Here is a 21590-nt window from a genome sequence, read left to right as displayed (position 1 = left end):
CCCCACTTCCCTGCCACAGCTCCCATGCACGTCTCTCCTCTGTCAAGTCACCGGTTCTGTGCTCGCCTCGACTAGTAACGGGGCCACTTAGTAAGGCCACTTCATGTCTGCAGAGTGTTTTTCAGTTTACAAACAACTGTCACTCTATGATGACCCTCAGCACAGCCTTGCAGAGTAAGTCAAACAGGTGGACCAGTCAAAGAAACGGAAGCTGAAAGAGAATGAATTTGGACAAACTGCACGATGTTCTGGGTGGGAACCGAAGCGCTCTCCGATGGCCAGGGTGAACGAACCTCAGGATTTTCGCCACCTGTTTTAACTCTCAGGGCTTTTTTTCTGTTTATATTCTAGATCAGTGTTTGGAAAACGTTTCTGCAAAGGGCCAGATAATAAATATTTTAGGCTTTGCAGGCGGGAGGGTCCACGTCACAACTATTCAGCTCTGCCTTGTAGCACAAATGCAGCCACGGACTGTGGGCAAACGAGTAGACAGGGCTGGGTACCAATAAAACTTTATTTGCAGAAACAGGCTGGGGGGCCGGATTTGGTCTGTGGACCACAGTCTGCCAATCCCCATCTAAGACCCTAGTCATGTTCTGGATAATGGACGCTGGCACATAAGGAGGCAGATGCTTCCTGGGCCCCCCAGAGCCACAAACCACCAGGTGCCTGCAGTTCTGGCTCCCTGCAATGTGCTCGGCCCTGGAGGCTGTAGGAGGACCCGGGCCAGACTCCACCAGTCACCTGCTCCTTAATGTTTGTCACCAGTAAAAGTCTTCACCCCCAAAATAATAATTTCTTGAAAAAAAGACTCATAAGCAACAAAAATAAAAATGGGCTTGCCTCACAGAGCACGTTACCCACTCCCTACGGGCCTTGCTACCTGGCGGCCTCAGACAGGAAACCACGGATTGAAGGACTCCTGGTCTCCTTCATTGTATGGGCGCCTATTTTTGTCCTGAGGGAGGAAGCACTGGGGGAGGCAGGGGAGGCGGCCCGAGAGGCCGAGGGGCTGTCCTAGGTACGCTCTCCTCCTTGAAGGCTGACACAGGATCCCGCACCAGCAGGGACTGGGGAAGGCCACTGGAAACCTTTCCGATTAAAAAGAAGTAAAAATCGTATCTTTTCCTCTTTCAGAGGTGTCAGTAGGGGCAGCCCTCTCTCTCTCTCTTTTCTCTCTTTCCATTTTTAGTGCCTCCAGCAGTAGAGGAAAAAAAAAAAGATATCTATTTTCTTGTTCTTGCTTATTAAAGGAAATGACATTCACCCCTCACTCGTTGTACGTGACTACAGTCACCGAGAGTTAGAAAATGGTCTTCCTCCCCATCGTCACCCCTCACAAAGGGGTCCCGGAGGAGTCAGGCTGCCTGAATTCCAATCCCCACTCGCCTGTTTGTGAGCCGCGTGATTTGGAGCAAGGGATTTGATCTCAGTTCTCTTGTCTGTAAAATGACAAATGACAATAATAATAATAAGGATAGTTATGTGAATTCTGATGTCGCAGACATAAAGCTCAGAGTGTTCAATCCATGTGAGCCCTGTGAAGGAGGCACAGGTTCTAGACTGGGGTGCTGGGGGTGGGTCCCTTGGGGACAGGAGCATGACAGGGCTCGTTCAGTCATTCGTCCAATATTTAATGAGCACCCGGATGTGCCCATGGGGAACTTACATTCCAGGGGGAGAATGCAGACCACAGGAATAAGGCATATAAGTGAGGAGGGCTAGGGAGAAGAATAAAGTGAGGGGAGGGTGGAGAGCGTGGGGTAGGGCGTTCAGGAGGCCTCACTGAGAAGGTGACAGCTGCCCAGGGACCACCTCGTCTGTAAAAGGATATTCGTAACAGCATGCGCTCCACAGGGACGATGAGAAGGCACATTGCAGTTCCCTGGAGCAAGGAGAGCACTCAGAGATGTTTGCAGTGTTACTGTAGGTGTGATACAGTCACTGCTGGATGCTCGTTAAGGGGACGTTAGAATTCCATGTCCCGGTGCACTGGAAAGGCGACAGACCCTGCATTTTAACCCTGTCCATCGTGGCTAAGAAAACGCCTGGGCCACCGAAAGGTGCTCCATCAAGACTGGTGGATTCAATGAATGAAGTCAGACTGTACCTCCCATGGGACCAAGAAGTGACATGAAGCAGCACTTGGGGAAGAGGACAGGCCTGGGGGTGCGAGGTGGGGCTTGGTTTTCATGTGACTCTGTTCCTCGGCATCTCGGCACATTTTAATAATCCCTATGCCTGAGAGTTAGCAAATCCTGGAAGTTTCCAGAAGACTTGGCAACAGAGCTGGCATAGCTCTAGGGAGCGATAAAGTCGCTCCTTCCCATTTGGGAGGCTGGGAACTGGGCTACAGCAGCTTCAATCCAGCGTGGGGCGGCCCCTTCCCACAACCCGTTTCCAAGCAGCAACGGCGCCACCTGCTGGAGGAACAAGGCTGTCCTGCGTCTGCCGCCATTTTTATTCTTCCAAGCGACTCAGGGGAAGAGGGGAAAGCTGGTCATCACTTTCACTCTGAAAGTTCATTTGTCCCTCAGGTTCCTTGAAGGGAGGGGGGTTTCTCACTCTGTCCTTATTCGGGGCCAAGCAGGGGAATGGGGTGCTTAATCCCAAGTCTCACTGTCCCGTCCTTTAGTGGGTCTCCTGTCCTCTCTCTGGGTCCTATGTGAACACAGTGCCTTGGACAGACTCTCATGAGGGCAAAAATCCTACTTTACCTTCCATGAGTCTTCTGGGTCCCTCCATATGGAGGGCCCTGGGCACTTCCATGAGGCCAGAAATCCCACCTGACTCAGTGATGCCCCTTGTTCAGTGTGGAGGCTGTGCCGACCCCACAACGGTGGGCTCACGCACCGTAAACCACTCAACGGGGTCGGTCACCAGAAGGTCAGAGCCAAGGACCGACCAGGTCAGAGTGAGCCCATAATTCACCGCAGACGGACACAGGAGTGAGTTTCGAAATTTCCTAACAGGAAGGCAAAAAGGGAAATAAGTTGGGTTATGCAGTTCCTATTGTCCGACAAAAGACAGCAGACATAACGTTCGTCTGACAGAGAATTCAAAGAAGAGTGATCAAAGTATGTTCTTCTAGAAAGCCTTGGGCAAGACACAGGATAATTCAACAACGAGGTCTTTCAACTGGGGTCGTGTATAGGACACAGAAGCATCCGGGGCCACGTGTGAAACAGGGAGGCAGTATTTCAACAGGGCCCTGAGGCCGTGTGGCCCCCTGCGCTCTGGTAACCTGGGGAGAAATTGCTCCTCAAATTATCACGCCTCAGGGGAAGGAGTCTCGGGGCAGGGGGTGGGGGGTGTGGGGGGTGTCAGGGCAGTCAGTCTTGGGCCAGGGATGTGCGAGGAGATGCCAGAACCTATTCAGATTCGATTCCCGTGCCTTCACATTGAACTGTCAAGTTTAACCTGGTTTGGATACACGAACTCCATCTTTCCCCCTCAGCACCTGCCAGTGCCTGTCCTTTCAAGGGCAGAAGGCAGTACTCTGTGACCCCCCCCCCCACCCCCCACACCAGCGGCTGCCTCCCCCGCAGGCCCAGGTGAAGCCGTCTGGTGTGGGGAATGCCACCAGCACCCCTCACTCCGTGAGCAAGCACATCCCTTGCCTGTGCAGCTGACAGAGGCTTAAAGGGAGTGCCACATGTTCCCAGGGGTCTGAGGGCGGTGTGTGTGTGTGGGGGGGGGGGGACAGACTCCCTAGAGGAATGTCAGCCCTCTGCACAGTAGGGGACATTTTGGCCAAACAGGTGCATCCCTATGCCTCTCTGTGGCTGCCTCCTTCACTGCCTCATCCTCTCCCTTGTTCTGGGGAGGAAGGGCCTGAGCATTGGCCTGGGTCATTTTGGGGACAATGTTGAGCATCAGTGAGGACATTTTTGGCTCCTGGGAACAAGGCACTTCTCATTGCAAAGCGCCAGCCTGGGGCGCTTCCAGAGTGGTGCACTGCTGCCCTCTAGTGGGAGCACACCACAGTGCAGCCGTCTGTCTGACGGTTTCTGCACCAGCCACACTCGGAGCAGGATTACAAAGGATAGGGGCTGGAATGTCCACATCACTGCCAACACGGTAGGCTAGCCAACCCCCTTACATCCTTATGCAGTTCACAACAGAGATGCCAAAAATGCAGGGGGCACCCCCAGGACTCCATTCTAAGCCCAGCTGTACGGATGTCAGCTTCTGCCCTGCCCTATGGCTTCACCACCTGGAACCATGACTGATGTCCCCTGGAATGTCACCATGCTCAGAGCCTCCAGCTGCCCTCCCCTGGTCAGAGCTCTCGGGGAGCAATGCTACTAGCCTTGGCTCACCCAAGGCTGCCAAGTGTTTGTGGACGCTAGAATCTGGCTGCTGGCTGTCACCCACCCCAGCTCACCTGCTTTTTTCCCTCAGCCACACTAGGGGGAGGCAGAGAACATCACCAGCATCAGCCTTTACTGACCAACTAAATGCCTTTTATGGGTGAAGAACTGCGCCTGGCAGATGTGGGCACCTACTGTCTACCCTGCTGCCCCAGGTCCTTGGGTGGCCCTAGGGATGGGGTCCCTGAGGGACAGCACTGTGCTGAGCCTCACCCCCTGGATTCATTGTCTACTGTGGAAATACGATCGGGGGATCACAGGGTCCTCAGCTTCAGCTGGAGGGGCGATTGGACAGGCACCCAGGTGTCAGCATCTGACCTCTCACTGAGGCACTCCCACCTAAGACCACTCGCTGTGACATGTGCCCCATGTGTGTCTGATAAGTCACAGTGAGAGAGAAGCTAGAGCTCCTCAGAGATCTAGAATGGGTATTAAGTCTGGGGGCCACTGGGGCCCTCTGCTCCTTACTCAGCCGTTCACTCAAGCCCGACTGCAGCAGCAGTGGGGAGGCAGGTGGAGTATGCAGGGAGAGGCCCCAGACTACACCCTACAAGGACCGTGACCCGGGCAAGGCACCAGTGTTTGCTCAGACATTTATAGCTTCAACTGCGCAGTACTGTCATCTTGTGTACACGTCTCATTTCTCTTCTAGACTGTGCCTCTCCTGGGTAACTGCATCTCATGCAATTCTCTCTCTCTCTAAAAGGCTGGTGCAAAGCACTCGCCCATGAAGATCAGTGAAGTGAGCGAGTGAAGGAAGGAGGAAGATACAGCACAGACGCTGCTGCTCACCCATCTGCCTCATGGCTGGATGGGGTCACATGATTAGTTCTATCCAATGGGCTACGAGTGCAGTGACACTTCTGGGCCAAGGCATGTAAGACCCAGAGTGTGACCCTCCAGCTCTCTCTGCCCCTGTCAGGCCCACCTGGATGGGGTTGAGATGGTGGGGCCACAGAATGGAATCCGACTGGACCTTTGCCCCACTTTGGAAAGGAGCTTCCCTGGAGGGCAGCTGTACCCTCGGCAGAATTTCAGTAAGTGAGAAATAAAACGCTGTGTGGGAAGCCTCTGAGATCTGGGGGTTTGTTTCCTATCATGCCACGGCCTATAGTGTCCTAATACAATAGATAATGGAAAAATCCTGTTCTGTGGGGAAAAAAAGGCTTGTCCCAGAAATCACAGTGACAAGGGCACACTGGGCTCATGTCGAAGTTCTTCTGGGAAATGGCAGGGGAAACTCACAGGCAGAGGGATGGACTGGACGAGAAGGCAGACAAACATCCTGCCTCTCTTGGACCCTCCAGACAGCCACACGATGCGTCTTGAAGGGATGTTCTTCAGCAGTAATCCATTCAAGAGCCCCTGGTCCTGGGGTTATGAAGAGGAGTGAGACCCCCGCCCACCTGCAGCCCACAGTCGAGGAAGGACGTCCGACGACTGAACAAGCTGGTGCAATGTGACGGGAGCCGTAACATCGGGGTGAGGGCAGGGGGCTGGGGAGCTCGGCAGATGCACCATCGGACCATGTGCATCTGAGAGGGCATCACAGGGTGGCATCCTGAGGCAGGGAAGGAGTCCATCGGGCAGAGAAAGGGGGAGCTGGGTTTCTAGGCCGAGGGATGCAGGACCGATTGGCGGGAGGGGGCCCAGCTGGGGCACAGTCTGGGTGGTCTGAGCCTGAGACACAGGCCCAACATGTGGGCTGGGGCAAACCACAAAGGCCCTGTGTGCTGAGGAGTCTGAATAGGGAAGGAGCGGGTCAGGGATGGTGGCCCAGGTCTCTGTGGGGTGGGGAGATGCTGGGGAGGCGGAGCCGGCAGCAGCTTGAATGCTCCCCTTCTTCCAGGTGGAAGAAGTGAGGGCAGGGAGGCAACGAGCTTCAGGCCAAGCCTCCCCCTTCATCCTCCTGTCTTCTTTCCTTCTTGCCTCCAGGTAGGGAGGGGAGGCAACAGGTTTCTTTCTACTCCTCAAACTCGGACTTCTGTTGAAGAAATTCTCTAGGAAGCCCAAGTATCTCTGCTCAGGCCTAAGACTCCCGTGGGAGGGCTGGGGGGTCCATGCTACGGGTGGGCTTTCCCTCCCATTCGGTGGTCTTTGTTGGGTGCACAGTGTCTCCTAGGTGTGTCTGGAAATGGGAGGTGTTTTTGTGGTCACCATGATTGTCCCTCTCACCTCTGGACAGCGACTAGCATTCAGTGGTTGAGGCCAGGAGCACTAAATAGCCTATATTGTTTTGCACAGTTCCATCCAATTAAGATTTGTCCCACCTCAAATGTCAATAGCTATGCTAGCTGACCCTCAGGACCCAAGGCTGGACAATGGAAGCAGCCAGCCCTACCTACGAGGGGCTTTGAAGAATGCAGGGAAAACTCAGAAAAAAACATCTCAACGTGTTCTCACAGGACCTCAGATTCTGCCACCAGAGCTCTATGTTTCGGGATCAAGAAGCCTGTTGCCCTGTTCTAAGGGTACCCAGACAAAAGGCACACACCCCAAGGAGAGAGGTCAAGCCACAGGCATGATCAGCTATAACTTTAGGTTTTAAATTCTTGCTCATAATTTTGATAAAATTGCAGAAGTTCTTGTGATGCTTTAAAAAATACAGATTCCTGGGTATGATTCAGTGGGTGTGGTCACCAGCCTCAAAGATGGCCCCCAGCGACCCCTGCCTCCTAATAATCACACCTCTGTGTGGTCCTTTCTATACTGTCCCAGGGTTGGTCTGAGCAAGCAACACAGCATGTGGCAGAGTGAGAGTATGTCATTTCTGAGATTAGGTTATAAAAGATGGGGACTTTCGTATTGGATGCTCATTCACTCCTTCGTTATCTCTGTCCCAGATCACTGGCTTTGGAGGAAGCCAGCTGCCACGTTGTAAGGACACTCAAGCAGTTTATGGAGAGGCTCAAGTGGCAAGGAACTGAAGCCTTCTGCCACCAGCCAGGGTGGAACTGAGGTCTCCTGCTCTCTGCCACGTGAAGGAACCATCACGGAAGTGGCTCCTCCAGCCCCAGTCAAGCCTTCAGATGGCTGCAGCCCTGGCCATCAGCTTGACTGCAACCTTAGGAGAGATTCTGCACCAGAATGCCCCACTGAGCTGCTCCCAGATTCCTGGCCCTGAGAAAGTGTATGTGATAATAAATGTCTGTTGCTAAGCTGCTAAATTTTGAGCAATTTGTTACACAGCAAGAGATAACGAATACAGTGGATCTAGGGTGAGACCCAGAAAGGTGTAGATTTAAAAGCGTCCTAGGCACTTCTGATGTACAGCCAGGGTTCAGCACCATGGGCTTAGGATCTTCTCTGTGTGTTGTCTTCTGAGGACAAAGGCTGGTTCAAAGTGTAATGTGTGTGTGTGAATATCGAAGCTCTTCCACTGTGTGGCTCCAGACTGAAAATGGAGGTGGGGGTGAAGACCTCCAATTCAGCAGCCTCTAAGAGTTTATGTCACACGTGGGCCCTGCAGAACCAAGAATACTTGCTGATTGACTGTTCCTGGAAGAAATATGAAATCTGAGCGGGACCCTGGTCTGATGATTTTCAAAATCTGTTTCGTAGAGAAACCATTTCTTCAAATGAAACTATTTGCCTAAGACTGATTTAGAGACATGGCAGAGCAGTTCTAAGTGTGCTTGAGCGGGGGACCCCCCAAGCTTGCTTTTTCACCCCCTGCAGCACCCCTGGGGCACCTCTGGGAAACCCCAAGGGCTTCAGGGTTTGCAGACCTCTGATCTAGTCCAACTGTGTCTTAGTTTTTTCTGATAAGTAAACTGGGATCTATGGAGGACAGGTCACAGGGAGCATCCGTGGCAGACGTCCAGACCTGGATTCTCCCGACCTCTCATCCAGTCTTTCTGCACCACCTGAGAAGCCACTTAGCAAAAGCACACAAGGTGGGGATGGGGCACAGGAAATTGCTCCCTCTCCCAGCTCCTAACAAAGAGGGGCCCCAGAGCCTGGTCCCCCATCATAGGGTAGGAGCACCTGCTATGTGCCCAGCATTGTTCTCAGTGCTTCACATGAATTCATGAACTCAATCTTCTTAATAATCCCATGAAGTGGATACTGTTATTGTCCTATTTTATACAGGAGGAAACTGAGGCAGAGTGAGGTAAGTAATTAGCCCCACCCCTTGGCTAGTCAGTGCCAGGGCCAGGATTCCATGGTCTCCATGTCTGGGGTCCATACACCAAGCACTTAACCCCTGAACTCTGCTGCCTCCCCCAATTCTGTTGTGTCTCATTAACAGGCTCAAGGCACGAACACTGAGCCAGGTGGGAAAGCCGTAAGGGGAGCCAGAAGAGTAGCATGGATGTGGGTGAAATAGCAAGTGACTTGGAAGAGAGAGGAGAAGGTGGTGTGTGAGGTGGTGGCAGGTCACCGGCAGGGCATGCTCGGGGCTGCTGCTCTCACCGTGCTCTCCCCAACCCCCTGCAGCAGGCCCAACCCCATCCCTGGAAGCAGCAGGATTCCTATTGTTTCTGTCCAAAGACCAGCACCAGAAGCATCTAGAAACCCAGATTCGCTATCTGCTGAGCAAATCCTCCTGGCTCAGAGCCTGGCCCAATTCAGGGAAAGGAGCCAAATCAATGACAAAATCAGTAAGCACAGCAGACACCTGGAGGCTGGGGGACAACTCTACTTTTCAAAGGCCCGAAAATAGCCCTGACCACATTTGCCCCCCAGGCCGCCAGGGACATACTGCAGGACGCATCCCCTGCAGAGACTTCAGTCAAGAGACAAAAACTTCCAGTGCGCTCAGTTGCCACCGCATGGCCCATTTCATCTCTGGGGTATGTCAGGCCCACCATCTGTGCCCACAGCATAGTCAACAGTGGGCTGCTGCACACATTTCACAGTGGGACGCCCTGGACCCTGGCAGGTTCCCACCCCTGCCCACCTAACGGTGCAGTACCTCTGGTGACACCCTGAGGGAGCAGGGTCCAGCAGTGGTGCTTGCCCTGCCCAGGCCCAGGATCGTGACCTGGGGGGCAGGTGTTGGAGCATCTGCACGTGTGCCTACCTGCCAGGCCGGGAGGACCTTCTCGATGTCATTCAGATTGATCCCATCCCCATCTTCTAGCTTCCCTTTTCCACACCTGGACCAGAAAAGACAGAAAGGTGTTCAAAGGTCAGCACATCTATGCATCCTGACCAGCATCCAGTCCAGCAGCAGGAAGAGCAAGGATGCTCAGGAGATTCCTGGTCCTGCCCTCCCTGAAGGCCTGCAGAATCAGCCTGTCCCACAGGGAGGAAGCGGCCCCTAAGATGTGCCCCCTCCTCGGGCCTGGCAACACAGGCCCTTCCTTAAGGACAAAGGACTCCATGCAGGCGACAATGTTGGGACCAGCCTGGGGAGCAGGGCACTAATGCGACATCCAATCCATAGGGAGATGAGAAAGATACCTTAGTCCCCCGACTCATCCAATCAGAGATGCTAAGCTCCTTGCTGATGAACACCCCAAAGCCTGTCACAGCTCCCCTCAGAGCCCATCATCTTGCCCCATTACACCAAAGGGAAAATGAATGAACAGAGACCAATCAACTTTCTTGAGGACACACAGGACCCCAGTGGGGCTTCCTCTCTCCTTGGCCTGACTTTGGGCCAGTCCAGCAAGCCCACTCAGATACTGATGCCTTCTCTTCATGTCCTTTGTGGGCGGGTGTACCCCCCGGCCACAGATGCTGGCCCTGCTTCACTGGCAAAGGGCCACATCTTCTGCATATTTAAAGGTGCAGACTCTGGAACCCAATGGCCAGGTTGGAACCCCAGCTGCATCCCTTAATACCCGGTGACCCTGCACTAGTCACTTAACCTCTCTGGACCTCAATTTCCTCATCTGTAAAGTGGGGATAATTAATAGTACCCAACATCATAAGGTGGCTGGAGGATTAAATTAGTTAATGTATCCAAGTGCTTAGAACTGTGCCCGGCACATACACATGCATATATACCTTTATATATACATTAAATATACCATTTAATGATATAGTACCATAAGTGGTAAATACATTATCATGGTACATATAAGTAAAATTAAACAAAATCATAATAAAATAAATAATAAGGTGAATACGTTACTACTACTAGGACGGCTTCTGCTGCCGTTACTATTACTTCTGTTGTTCTAGGCGAATAGCAGCAGTGCAGAGATTAAGAGCAAAGAGTCTGGACCCAGCCAGGCCCCATGCCGTTTACTCATTTTTCCTGGGTCTCCTAGTTTCCTCATCTGTCAAAGTGAAGACAACAACAGCTCCTACCGCCCCAGGTTGTGGTGAGTTTTAAACAATATGAGGCAAGCCCTTGCAGCGGGGCCTGGCCCACAGACGGCGCACAGTAGGTATTGTTATTATCATTGACCGAGGTATGGTGAGGGCTGCCAGGTGGGTTGGTGGCAGCATTTTCCAGCTGCAGAGTTAACGCAACTCTCAAGTTTAAGAGTAATTCGTTTATTGGTTCAATATTTGCCAAGCATCTCTTGTGTTTTTGGCTGTGTCAATCTCCGTTGGAGTCGTGGAAAATAAATCGCACGTGGTTCCTGCGCTCCGATGGCTCATGGATCTTAGGACACAAGTCCCAAGCTCGTCTAACAGGGCGGCAATCCTGGGCACCAGTAGGCAGCAGCATGAGATATGTCATGAAAGTCCTATGGCAGGAGGAGCCCTGGAACCCCAGGGGAGAAACCATGTGGCTGCAAACCCAGCAAGGCTTGGGTTGACGAGGGCGCAGGGATACGATCTACGTCCCCATTCACAAGCGCTTCCTTGCAGGCTCCACTCGGACTGGGCCCCAGTGTAGACAATGTGCGGACTGGGCCCCAGTGTAGACAATGTGCAGACTGGGCCCTCCTCTGACCTCAGTGTCACAGCACAGTGGGAGCGCCCGGTCAGGGCCAAGAGGTCACTCCGGGAACACAGGAGCAGCGTCCAGAACAGTCTGGGGCAGGGGGAGGGAGGGGAGGCGTGAGCGGGCCAGGCCCACTCTGGGAGGATGCCCGAGGCAGAGGGCAGCGGGGCAGAGACTGGAGCTAAGCGGGAGCGTGTGGCCAGAGATGTCAGCATTCCCGCGGAGTCGGGTAGGGGGGTGCAAAGGGCCAAAAGGGCGCCAGAGGTCAGCTTGGGTTCTGGTTGGTGGAGCTGCGGTGGGAGGGGTGTAAGGAGGGAAAAGAGGAGAGTTCTCGCTCCCTCCTCCCCAACCCGGCCTCGTGATGTGCTGGGCTGCAAATAAGGAGGTGGAGAATGTTCTGGAAACAAATCTGCCTGGTAGAGACAGGCTGGCCTGTGAAGGCACCAACTGCGTGCAGTCATCTGTGTTTTGTACGTGCCATGGCAGAGGGGGAGGAGGGAACTGCGGACTCTTGGCTGACTCGAGCGGCTCACACGCCCCTCCTCCAGGTCACGTGTGGCTATCACACACCTCTGGACTCGCCAGCGTGCAACAGCCCAGCCCAGCCCAGCCACGGCCTTTCATTCTCCCCTCAGCGGCTGCTGCGGTCTGCAGCGAGCAGTGTGCAGGGACGGCTTGCTGTCCCCCTAGGCTGCCCAGTCCAGGGCTCAGAACCCCCCGGAGGACGGCGGGTTCAGGGGGCAGAAGGTTGTGGTAGACCAGCTGAGTCATTGCTGCCAACAGGGTTTCCAAGGCAACAGCCTCTCTGAGTTCTGTCCCTCCATGGAAACATGGGCTGCGGGAAGCCTTGGCAACCGAGTGTTGCCCTGCTTCCGAGAGATGCTGCAGTGGCAGGGCACATGGAGTCTGTCCCTAGTGCAGCAGGCTCCTGAGAGGGACACAGTTCCTGGCCCAGCCACAAGGTGGCCACAGGATGCTGCACCCAGACTCCCCCCAGGAACCTGGGAGAGACAGGATTTGGCCAGAGAGCCAGGTGTCTGTGGGAGATCCCAGGTCACTGTCAGCAAATGTGGCAGGCTCCTGTGAGTAGGGGAGCCTGGTCCGCAGCTGGTGAGCGGGTGCAGCCAGTTCCTCTGGCTTCAGAGGGGACAATGGCCTGCAGCACAAGGGGAATCTTTCCTCCCCTGGATAGTCACTTATCACCACCGCCAAATAGTATTTTGTTCTGATGTTAATTTGTGAACTGTGCAGATGCCTTCAGAAACTTTGACTTCACGTATTCCCCATCCGACACCTTCAGTCCATGAGGCGGCACCATCACTTCTGTCCTCTGAGCCTCAGTTTCCCCACTAGTTTCGCCATCTGAGTGGTCCCAGGGGACACAGGAGCATGGGGCTTCCCAGTGAAATGCCGTCTCTCTCCCGAAGCCTTCCGAGACGGTTCATCTTCTCCCACCCGCTTTGTATTTATTTAACCACCCACCTAGTGGCTTATTTTGTACTGTGTGTTCTCTAAATGTCTACACCACAAAACTGAGTCTTTTTTTTCCTATACAGTCTCAATCATGAATGAGTTCATGTCTCCTTTTAACAATAGAGCCAACAGTCCTTCTGAGCAGACCATATTTTATACTGTGTGTGTGTGTGTTTTCCTCACGGGACCCAGCACCGTGCAGGGACCCAGCAGCCCTGTGACTGGGCTTCAGAAGTGCAAAATGCCCCCCTGTTCCCACTGCACACCCCAATCTCCCACAACAAGGCAGATGGGAAATGTGGCCTCTGCTGAAAACCTGCTCGTGAACTCGATCTGCTGAGCAGAGGTCAGTTGCCTAAACTCAGAAGTGCGGAGAACGCAGCCCCATGTAGCTCAGGAGCTCAGGGGAAAACGGCCTCACGGCTGGCCAATGAGGGCTGAGCCTGCAGGGAGCTGGTGCAGGGCTCGAGGCAGAGCCGGGGGAGCCTCGTGGCTGGGCCTCCGCTGTGCTCTGCCTCCTTCTGTCAGGGTGCCTCCACGCTCAAGGCCATCTCCCGTCTCCACCCTGAGGAAAACCATCCCAGAGGTTCTGAGGGAACCACAGAGGCAGGAAGATGAAAACAGGAGGTGTGGTGAGAGGCTGGGGTCCCCTGGTGGAGTTTGATGTGAGTGATGGGCCTCTGTCCAGAAAAATAGACGCCTGCACACAATTTTGCATGAAATTTGAAGGGGGCGAAGCCGATTCAAGGATGCTCTGCTGTCATGACCTGGGCACTGGATGGCGTTCGAAGGCCTTAAATCATGGCTCTGCTACTTGGGCACGATGCTTTGCCTCTCTGAGCTTCATTTCTCTCATGTCTGAAATAGGGATGAGAACATTCCGTCCCTGGCTGTTGCTCATCACACTGCGGTGAACCCATGTTGCCAAGAGAAGGGGTGGCCAGCAGGGGTGGAGTGGGGTAAAGAGTGGCAGCGAGGGGACAGGGGAAATGCAGGAAAGTGGCCAATAATACCAGTTATGTGTAGATCTGAAGTGACAGGGAGACAAGAGTAGGCAGAGAAGGACTGGAAAAATAACAGCCATGATTACAATTAAAAAAAGAAAAAAATGGGGGCCGGCCCTAAGGCCGAGCAGTTAAAGTTCCACGTGCTTTGTTTGGTGGCCCAGGTTCTTGGGTTCAGATCCCAGGCATGGACCTACTCCACTCATCAGCCATGCTGTGGAGGCATCCCACATACAAAATAGAGGGAGATGGGCACAGATGTTAGCTCAGGGTGAATCTTCCTCACCAAAAAAAAAAAAAAAAAAGAAAAAGAAAAAAGAAAAAAACACAAAATAACAAGTGTTGGCAAAGATGTGGAGAAATCGGAACCCTTGTATATTGCTGGCGGGAATGTAAAATATTCAGCTACTATGGAAAACAGTTTGGCAGTTCCTCAAAAAGTTAAAACACAAAATTACCATGTGTGGTATTGTAATTTATTAGTAAGATATATTTGGTCTCTGTCCCCAGGCTTGGCACAGAGCTCCTAAAATCCTTGCAATTTCTTAAGTGAAGAAAGTGAGAAAAGTGTCTTTTATGTTAATGAGGTGAATTTTGGAAAGCCCCTAGGCAACCTGAGGATGGGGGAGGGGAGCTGGAGATTGGATCAATCACCAATGGCCAAGGATTCAATCAGTGATGCCTAGTAATGCAGCCTCCATAAACACCCAAAAGGATGAGGTCCGAGTGCCTCCTGGCTGATGAACTAGTGTGGACTCAGGGAGAGTGGCGAGTTTGGAGGAGCATGGGAGCTCCTCGCCCTTTCCCCATTCCTTGCCCTGTGCATCTCTTCCATCCAGCTGCTCCTGAGTTATATCCTTTTATGGTAAACTGGTGATCTAGTGAGTAAAACGTTTTCCTACGTTCTGTGGGTAACTCTGGCAAATTAGCCGAACCCAAGGAGGGGCTTGTTGGAACCTCTACCTATAGCCAGTGAGTCAGAAGCACAGGTGACAACCTGGACTCTGATTGGCACCCGAAGGAGGGGGCCAGTCTTGTAGCACTGAGCCCTTAACCTGTGGGATCTGACATTATGTCCAGGTAGACAGTGTCAGAATTGAGTGGAATTGTAGGACACCCAGCTGGTGTCAAAAAATTGCCTGACGGTGTTGGAAAAAATAACACAAATCGCAACTGGTATCAGAATTGGACCGTGTGACCCAGCAATTCCACTCCCAGGCATAGACCCCAAAAGCACTGAAAACAGGGACTGAAACAAATACTTATACATGGATGTTCACAGCAGCACTATTCACAGTAGCCAAGAGGTGGAAACAACCCAAATAACCATCAGCAGATAAATGGATAAACAAATGGTGGTATATCCACATGATGGAATATTATTCAGCCATGAAAAGGAATGTAGTACTGATACATGCTACCATGTGAATAAACCTCGAAAATATTATACTGAGTGAAAGCAGCCACATATAAAAGACCACCTATGATTCCATATATATATGTATATCCAGAATAGGTAAGTTCATTGAAACAGAAAACAGACTCGTGGTTGCCAGGGGCAGGGGGAACTGGGGAGTTACTGCTTAATAGGTTTTATATTAGGGTGTTGAAAATATTTTGCAACTAGATAGAGGTGGTGGTTACACAGTATTATGTAACTGGATTGAACACCTTAAAATCATTAATTTTATCTCAATAAAATTTTTTTAAAAAAAGAAAGAAGGAAAAGAAACCATCTGCCCCACACCCTGAGTCTGGCTGAAGTCACATTGCTGTCCTGAGGGCAGCTAGGGAACATTTGGACGATGCCCTGACCCGGTCTTTAAAGGGGAAGGCAGCACTGACACACGAAGGAGGTAGACAGTGGGACAACCCAAGCTACATCAACCACTATACGGGTGGTTCTCAAAGTGGTCTCCCTGGACCAGCAGCATCAGCATCCCCAGGAGCTTGTTAGGGATGTGCATCCTCAGGCTCGACCCCAGATCTCCTGCATCAGACACTCGGGGGTGGACCCAGCCATCTGTGTTTTAACAGGCCCCCAGGCGGTTCTGATCTGGCGTGAGACCCGCTGCACTAGACTGCGGACAAGCAGGGCCACTGTGAGTGGTCAGGAAGGGGAGTGGGCAGTGTGGCTGGAGGGCGCTGGGCAGTGAGGGGTGGAGGGGTTCCAGAGAGAGGCCAGTGAGCCTGCAGGGCTGAGGCGATGAGCTTCTCCAGACATCAGCCACCTGGGTGACCCCAGTGCTGCAGAGACAGCTTCTCCGGCATAGCCACAGCTGTCCTGCACCCCACCCCATCTCTATGTAAGAGCCCCCCTCACTCCCCGGCCGCCCCTTACCCTTCACGATCGATGTGTGGCAGGGGCTGCTTGGGCGTGTGTCGCAGCTTCCTGTGGAACTGAGTGAAGTCCAGCTTTTCAGGCTGCAGGTCCCAGGTGGCACCACTAGAGGGCGAGGGAGGGCGAGAAATGTGACAAGCTCAGTTGCTGATGGGGACGAGAAGCACCGCCCTCAACTGGGCACGGAAGCATCCTCAGAAAGAGCTGGGCAGGAAGGGGAGGGCACCCATTGGCCAAGGGCAGGGGTTGGGCAGGGACCCCTAACTCAGAATGGAGCCCAAGGTGTCTGCCTGCGAGGCCCTCCTCTCCCCTCGACCCTGCCGGGCAGTCACGCACACCGGCAGAACACAGGTGTGGGCCTGATGCCCACTCTACAGCGGTCCCCCTCAAACATGTGAGAGTTTGTTTTCGCACCTACATTTGAGAAAGGCTGGAGAGAGAAGGGAGCCTCTGACAGCAGCTCAAGATGGGGACAAGGCTGCTCTGAGGTACATAAGGCAAGTCAGTGGGAAGCAGGAGGCCAGGTCCCGCAAGTTCCAGTCCCAGGAGACCCACGGCGCTTCCATGCTGGGTGAGCCTGAGCCAGGGGTGTGTCTGGAGTAACCCCCCGGGGGTGGCCAGCGCCAGGGCCAGGGGCAGACAGAGCTAAAGGCCACCACCATTCACGGCCCGAGGCCATCACTCCCCAGAGGAGTGGTCACCATGGCAGGGGGACATTAGCAAACCCTTCAGGGGCCCTGTCCCCACATCCTGAAGAACCCTGGCCAACTCTTGTCCTTCCAACCTGGCCCATCAGGAACCTTCTAGAGCCTGAGCCACTGACAATGCTTCCTTTCCTCCAGACCTTTCCTCAGGCGAGAGGGGTGGGGTCTGCAGGCACAGCTCTCGATCCTGGGGCTGACCTGAGCAGGCTGACGCCCCCATGTGTCATTCTCCTTTGCTCTTCCTCCTCCCTAGTCCTCCCCTCTGCTTTCTCTCCCTCTCCCTGTGGTTGGACTGTCGGCTTCCATCTTCCCTCTCCGTCAACTCTCTCTCCTCTCTGCCTCCACTTCCCTTCTCGTTCTTTTTCCCCTCCATCCTCTCCCCTAGTTTTCCTTCCTTTGCTCTCCTCTCTCTGACCTCCTTCCTCTCCAGCCTCATCCTCTCTACCTCACCCCTCTCTCTCGTTGTTTCTCCCCACTTCCTGATCAGTGAACTCTCGACAGTTACTCAGCCCCCAAACACCCCACTGGGCGAAAGGACAAGTGAGCCGAGGTCCCAGCCGGAGCCACACGCCACTGACAAGAGGAAGAGGGGCTTACCTGAAAGAGTCAAAGGTGTTGGCAGCCCAGATGTCCGTGCCCAGCATGTCCAGAGAGTTGTCTTTGCTGCCATTCTGGAAGAGACGGGGGATGAAAGGGGTGGCATTATTTGCTTGGCCAGGACACTGAGAACAAGGGTTGGAAGGCGTCCCCAAGTCCCAAACCAGGAGAAGGCTGCAGAGACTCTCCCCATCCCCCTCGGTTGCTCACTCTGGGTGGGAGTGAGCGTCCCGGCTGGCACACTCAGAAAGAGTCAGGAGGATTCAGCCTCCCTGCGGGCGTGGGCCCTCGCTTCGGTGGGGTTTGGCAAAGCTCTGCGGTCACATACAGAAACAGCCAGGCCTCTGCTGCCCCGAGTCCTTGGCTCTCTCCTCAAAGCCACCACACTGAGGAGCCACCACCACCATGGCCAGCATGACGGCAGCGGCTTCTCCCCAGGCAGGGGCTTTGCAGAGGCAGACACCCTGGAGGGACCATGATGGGGGACTGACTTCTTCGGGAGTTAAGCCCATCTCCCCCAAATCAGGCAGCACCAGCAAGTCCCTGTTGACCAAGGCTACGCCAGCCACTGAACTTCTCCAAGTCCACCTGCCAGTATTCATCCTCCGACACTTCCTACATGACCCATCCCATAGATGGAAAACACTTTACTTGATCCAGCTTCTATGGTTTGGCTTCTCTGCCCCTTGGCAGATGATGTCTGCAACAAGAGCTCCAGCTCCCTGCGTCACTCCTGATGCCACGCGTCCCTGGTTACCCCCAAGGTCTGCCTTCCACCATCATGCTCTAAAACAAAACTTCTGCCTCCACTACAGCTGAGCGTGTCCATGCCCTATGACCCAGGACTTCCCTCCCAGGTATAAACACAACCAACACGTGCACAGATGTTCACCAACAGTAGGTAGCACAGAGGTACAGAGCAGCCATATACATAATAGCTCCAAAGTGGAAATCACCCAGTGCCTGCCAACAGCTGACCGGACAAACAAATGTGTATATTCACATCCTAGAATATTACCCAGCAGCAAGAACAAACAAATCAAAACAACGTGTAACAGCATAAACCATCCCACAAACGTAAAGTGGAACAAAAGAATCCACAGTTTGTCCGTGACCCTAAGTGAGTTTTAATCTCCTCGACTGTTACCTTCTCTTCTTGTGCCCCCACGGTGTCAAGCTGGGTACCCAGTAGGTCCACCTCAGATGCCTGTCGACTGCTTAAACAGACTCTACCCTGTCGGTGGAGGAAGCACAAGCCTGCTGCCTTGGTGTGTGAAAGACTGATGCACAGATTAGAATGTCAAGATGGATTTGCCATCCTAGGGTTCCAGGCCCCAGCATTCGGGGAGGGAACAGGGGTGGGGAGAGAGAATAAGCATGAGAAAGGGACGAGAAGGTCATAGCGGGAGGGCAAAGCGTCTCACAGGGATGAGTGTAATACCCTTTGAAGGCTGCTCGAGGGCATGCGGAGGGTGCAGGCACCTCCCTCCTGGGCTGGTCACCATCAGCCCCTGTGTGGAGGGTTGAGGCCCCTCGCACACAGCTGGTGGGAACACCAGAGCCTGGAAGTGGGGGTGCTACGCTCAGGCTAAGAGGGCACCTGGGCATCTCAAACTCGGGCTCTAGCCTCTTCTGAAGCAGCATCCCTGGCAGGGGGACCTGCCAGCCTCTAGACTGCTTCGGGTCCGAGGCAAAGGCCCCTGGCTGACGGATGGGAAAGAGTGACAGGGCAGAAGCTGTTGGAGGAGATGCCCCTGCCATTTGCACGCAAGTGTTGATATCCTCCAAAGGAAGGCCACTTCTCCGTGCATCTGCAGGCCACCCCTGATGTGCTGTTACCACCTCTGATCGGAGGTGAGAAACCAAAGCTCAGGGAGGGAGGTCTCGAGGCCCAGCTGGTGAGTGGCGGAGCCAGAATGCCAACCAGGGCTCTTTCTGGAGCCACAGCAGCCGGCCGCCAGACACGTCTATTTTTTCAATGCTTCATAGTTTATACACTCTCTCCACACATTTTTCTCACTGAATCCCCACCACTCTCGCCCATCCTTACAGCAACCCAGGAAACATATTCCTCAACCGCCGTAGATAACCTGAATCCTATTTTACATGCCAGAAAATTCAGAGATATTTGCCATTCCCAGAAACAGCTTGTTCCTCAAACCTCCACCCTCCCCACTGGCTCACCCTCCCGGTCCCTGTGCCTGTACCAGCATCTCCATCACCCAGGCCAGCAGTCTCCACTAACATGCCTCTGCCCCAGCTCATTGTGCCCTGCATGGCCCTGCCCCTGTGGCCCCTCCGTGCTGGTTCTCACCTGTCCCTTTCCACTGGGTTAGGTCTCGTTACTTCTCACTCTGATGTAGCTCCTGCCTCCATTCCCTCCCCACTGACAATGCAACTCTGATTCTCAAAGCTGAGGAACAGAAATGCCAGGAGTGGAGCCCTCTGCAGACCAAGGTGCTGGAACCTCATCTTTGCACAGCCCCGGATGCCCTGGGGATAGGCCTCCGGGAAAGAATAATGTGGACGGCACCCTGGGGCTGTGCAACTCTGCAGACCTGGAGGAGGGGATGAGCCTGGGCAAGAATGGGGACCCTCGGCCACTGAATAGGACATGCGAGGGCTGTGGCACGCCAGCACCTCTGAGTTGAATATACTAGGAATTTAGCCCTCATTAAGGCTGGTGTCCTAACAGGTGAGACGGCAAGTCTCTGGGGAAGCTCACAATGAAAATCTTGTCACAGGGGATGACCTACTTATTGTCACTCTATTTGACACAATCAGTGCAGCACATGACAAGAATCTGGACATTTCCTCGGAGTTCATTGCAATGAAATGTGACAGGCATATAATCACAGCAGGTAACCTTCTATCAAGGGGGGCTAGGGAGATAGCCTGGCGCTTGGAAGCACAATCTATCTCCTTCAAGCCCAGCCCAGAGAGGGGAGAAGTTCACCTGCAGGGCCTTCCTTAGTTGTCCCTTCTCGATACCGAGGTGGTGGTCCAGGGAGTGCCCAGAGGGGCCAGGCCTCCCTCGGCAGAGCGGCTGACTCTAAACTGGACAACCGGGAACCCAGCACTTCCCACGCCCATCCCCAGGGCCTGCTAGCCCTGGGCTGACAGCACCCAAGCTGACCACAGGGCCACCCCGCCACGTGGCTTCAGATCCCACCAAAACCCTGGAAGCTGTAAAAGTGGCTGGATAGTCCTTCTTTCTTGAGTTCTGGACACCAACCCTCACACCCTGCAACCCCAAACACACACACACACACACACACGGCACCTGTTCCACAAACCCTTAGTATCTAGAGACGTCAGAGAAGCCAGAGGGGCAGGAGCCTGCAGACAGGCAGACCTACAGACAGGCAGACTGCAGTCTGATTTCTGGAACTTCACACCAGGAGCCAGACCCACTTCACTCTCCAAACCACCCACAGCCCTGACTCACACTGAGGACCCACAAGAGTGGTGAGGATGGAGAAGAAGGTGACCAGGGCTTGGCTTGTTCCCAGGCACCCCTGCCTCCTCAAGCCCCAGTCTTCAGCTGCAGAGGCCTTGGCTTCCTTGGCACACTAGGAGTGCATGATGCTAGTGTTCACACCACGTGTGTTCACACCACGTGTATTCACACCATGGGTGCTCACACTAGTGAACTAGTGTGAGGCCACATCAAGCTGCCGAAGGTACAGGGTTATATTCCTCTTTGGGCCTCTACACTCATCCTGGACTCAGAGAAAACAGACAAATACCCTGCCCACCCTCCCACCCCCGTCTGCATTTCTGTTAGGATCCAGCTCCAGACCCTTCCTCCCTGCACTCTGCAGTTTCCTTGACGCTCGTGCCCCATGAACCCACAGCTTGCACAGTGCACGCCCCAGTGTCTGGTTCTCTTCCTGACTCTTTGACTGAGAGCTCCCCAGGGGTGTTCTAGAAACACTAACCCACTGGCTCCCAAATGTCAATGTGTATCCAAATCGCCCAGGGAGGGGAGCATTGGTGGTTTAAATTTAGTGCACCTGGGGTGGTCCATAGAACCTGTTTTTAGAAACACTGGATGTTAAAAAGAGTTTCATGAGGGGGAAAACTTCAAAAAGCCTCCTTAGTCAAATATTTGGGACACGAGAGTTAAACAATCGTTAAATAAATTACTTCACTGCAGAACTTCTCAGTGCCTTTATTGGTCTCAGATGGATGTTGACTCTTCAAGTAGGTGGCAATATAGTATGCAGTATTTCCCAAACTCCTTTG

The 21590-nt window shown here is 53.6% G+C and overlaps 1 protein-coding gene and 1 long non-coding RNA gene across 42 annotated transcripts in view; one reads left to right on the top strand and one right to left on the bottom strand.

Annotated features, from left to right (window-relative positions):
• Positions 1-21590, bottom strand: part of CTIF (cap binding complex dependent translation initiation factor) — a 296979-nt gene that overhangs the window by 171669 nt on the left and 103720 nt on the right. For all 41 annotated transcript variants that reach the window (XR_011421048.1, XR_011421049.1, XR_011421050.1 and 38 more), the window contains 3 exons: positions 17343-17416; positions 16042-16146; positions 9400-9475 (listed from right to left, as the gene is read on the bottom strand). Coding sequence is in view for 31 of the 41 variants with exons in the window: in XM_023647782.2 (XP_023503550.1) it covers positions 9400-9475; positions 16042-16146; positions 17343-17416 (255 nt within the window). In the remaining 10 variants the exon portion in view is untranslated. The remainder of the gene's footprint in view (positions 1-9399; positions 9476-16041; positions 16147-17342; positions 17417-21590) is intronic.
• On the top strand, positions 4849-7540 carry LOC102150053 (uncharacterized). Its single transcript, XR_011421055.1, has 4 exons — positions 4849-4986; positions 5080-5410; positions 5681-5855; positions 7217-7540. It is a non-coding gene; the product is annotated as an uncharacterized lncRNA (long non-coding RNA).

Source organism: Equus caballus, chromosome 8 (assembly GCF_041296265.1).
Source record: "Equus caballus isolate H_3958 breed thoroughbred chromosome 8, TB-T2T, whole genome shotgun sequence".
Lineage (NCBI taxonomy): Eukaryota > Metazoa > Chordata > Mammalia > Perissodactyla > Equidae > Equus > Equus caballus.
The sequence above is the reverse complement of the archived record's forward strand: the minus strand, read 5'-3'. Positions and strand labels throughout refer to the sequence as shown.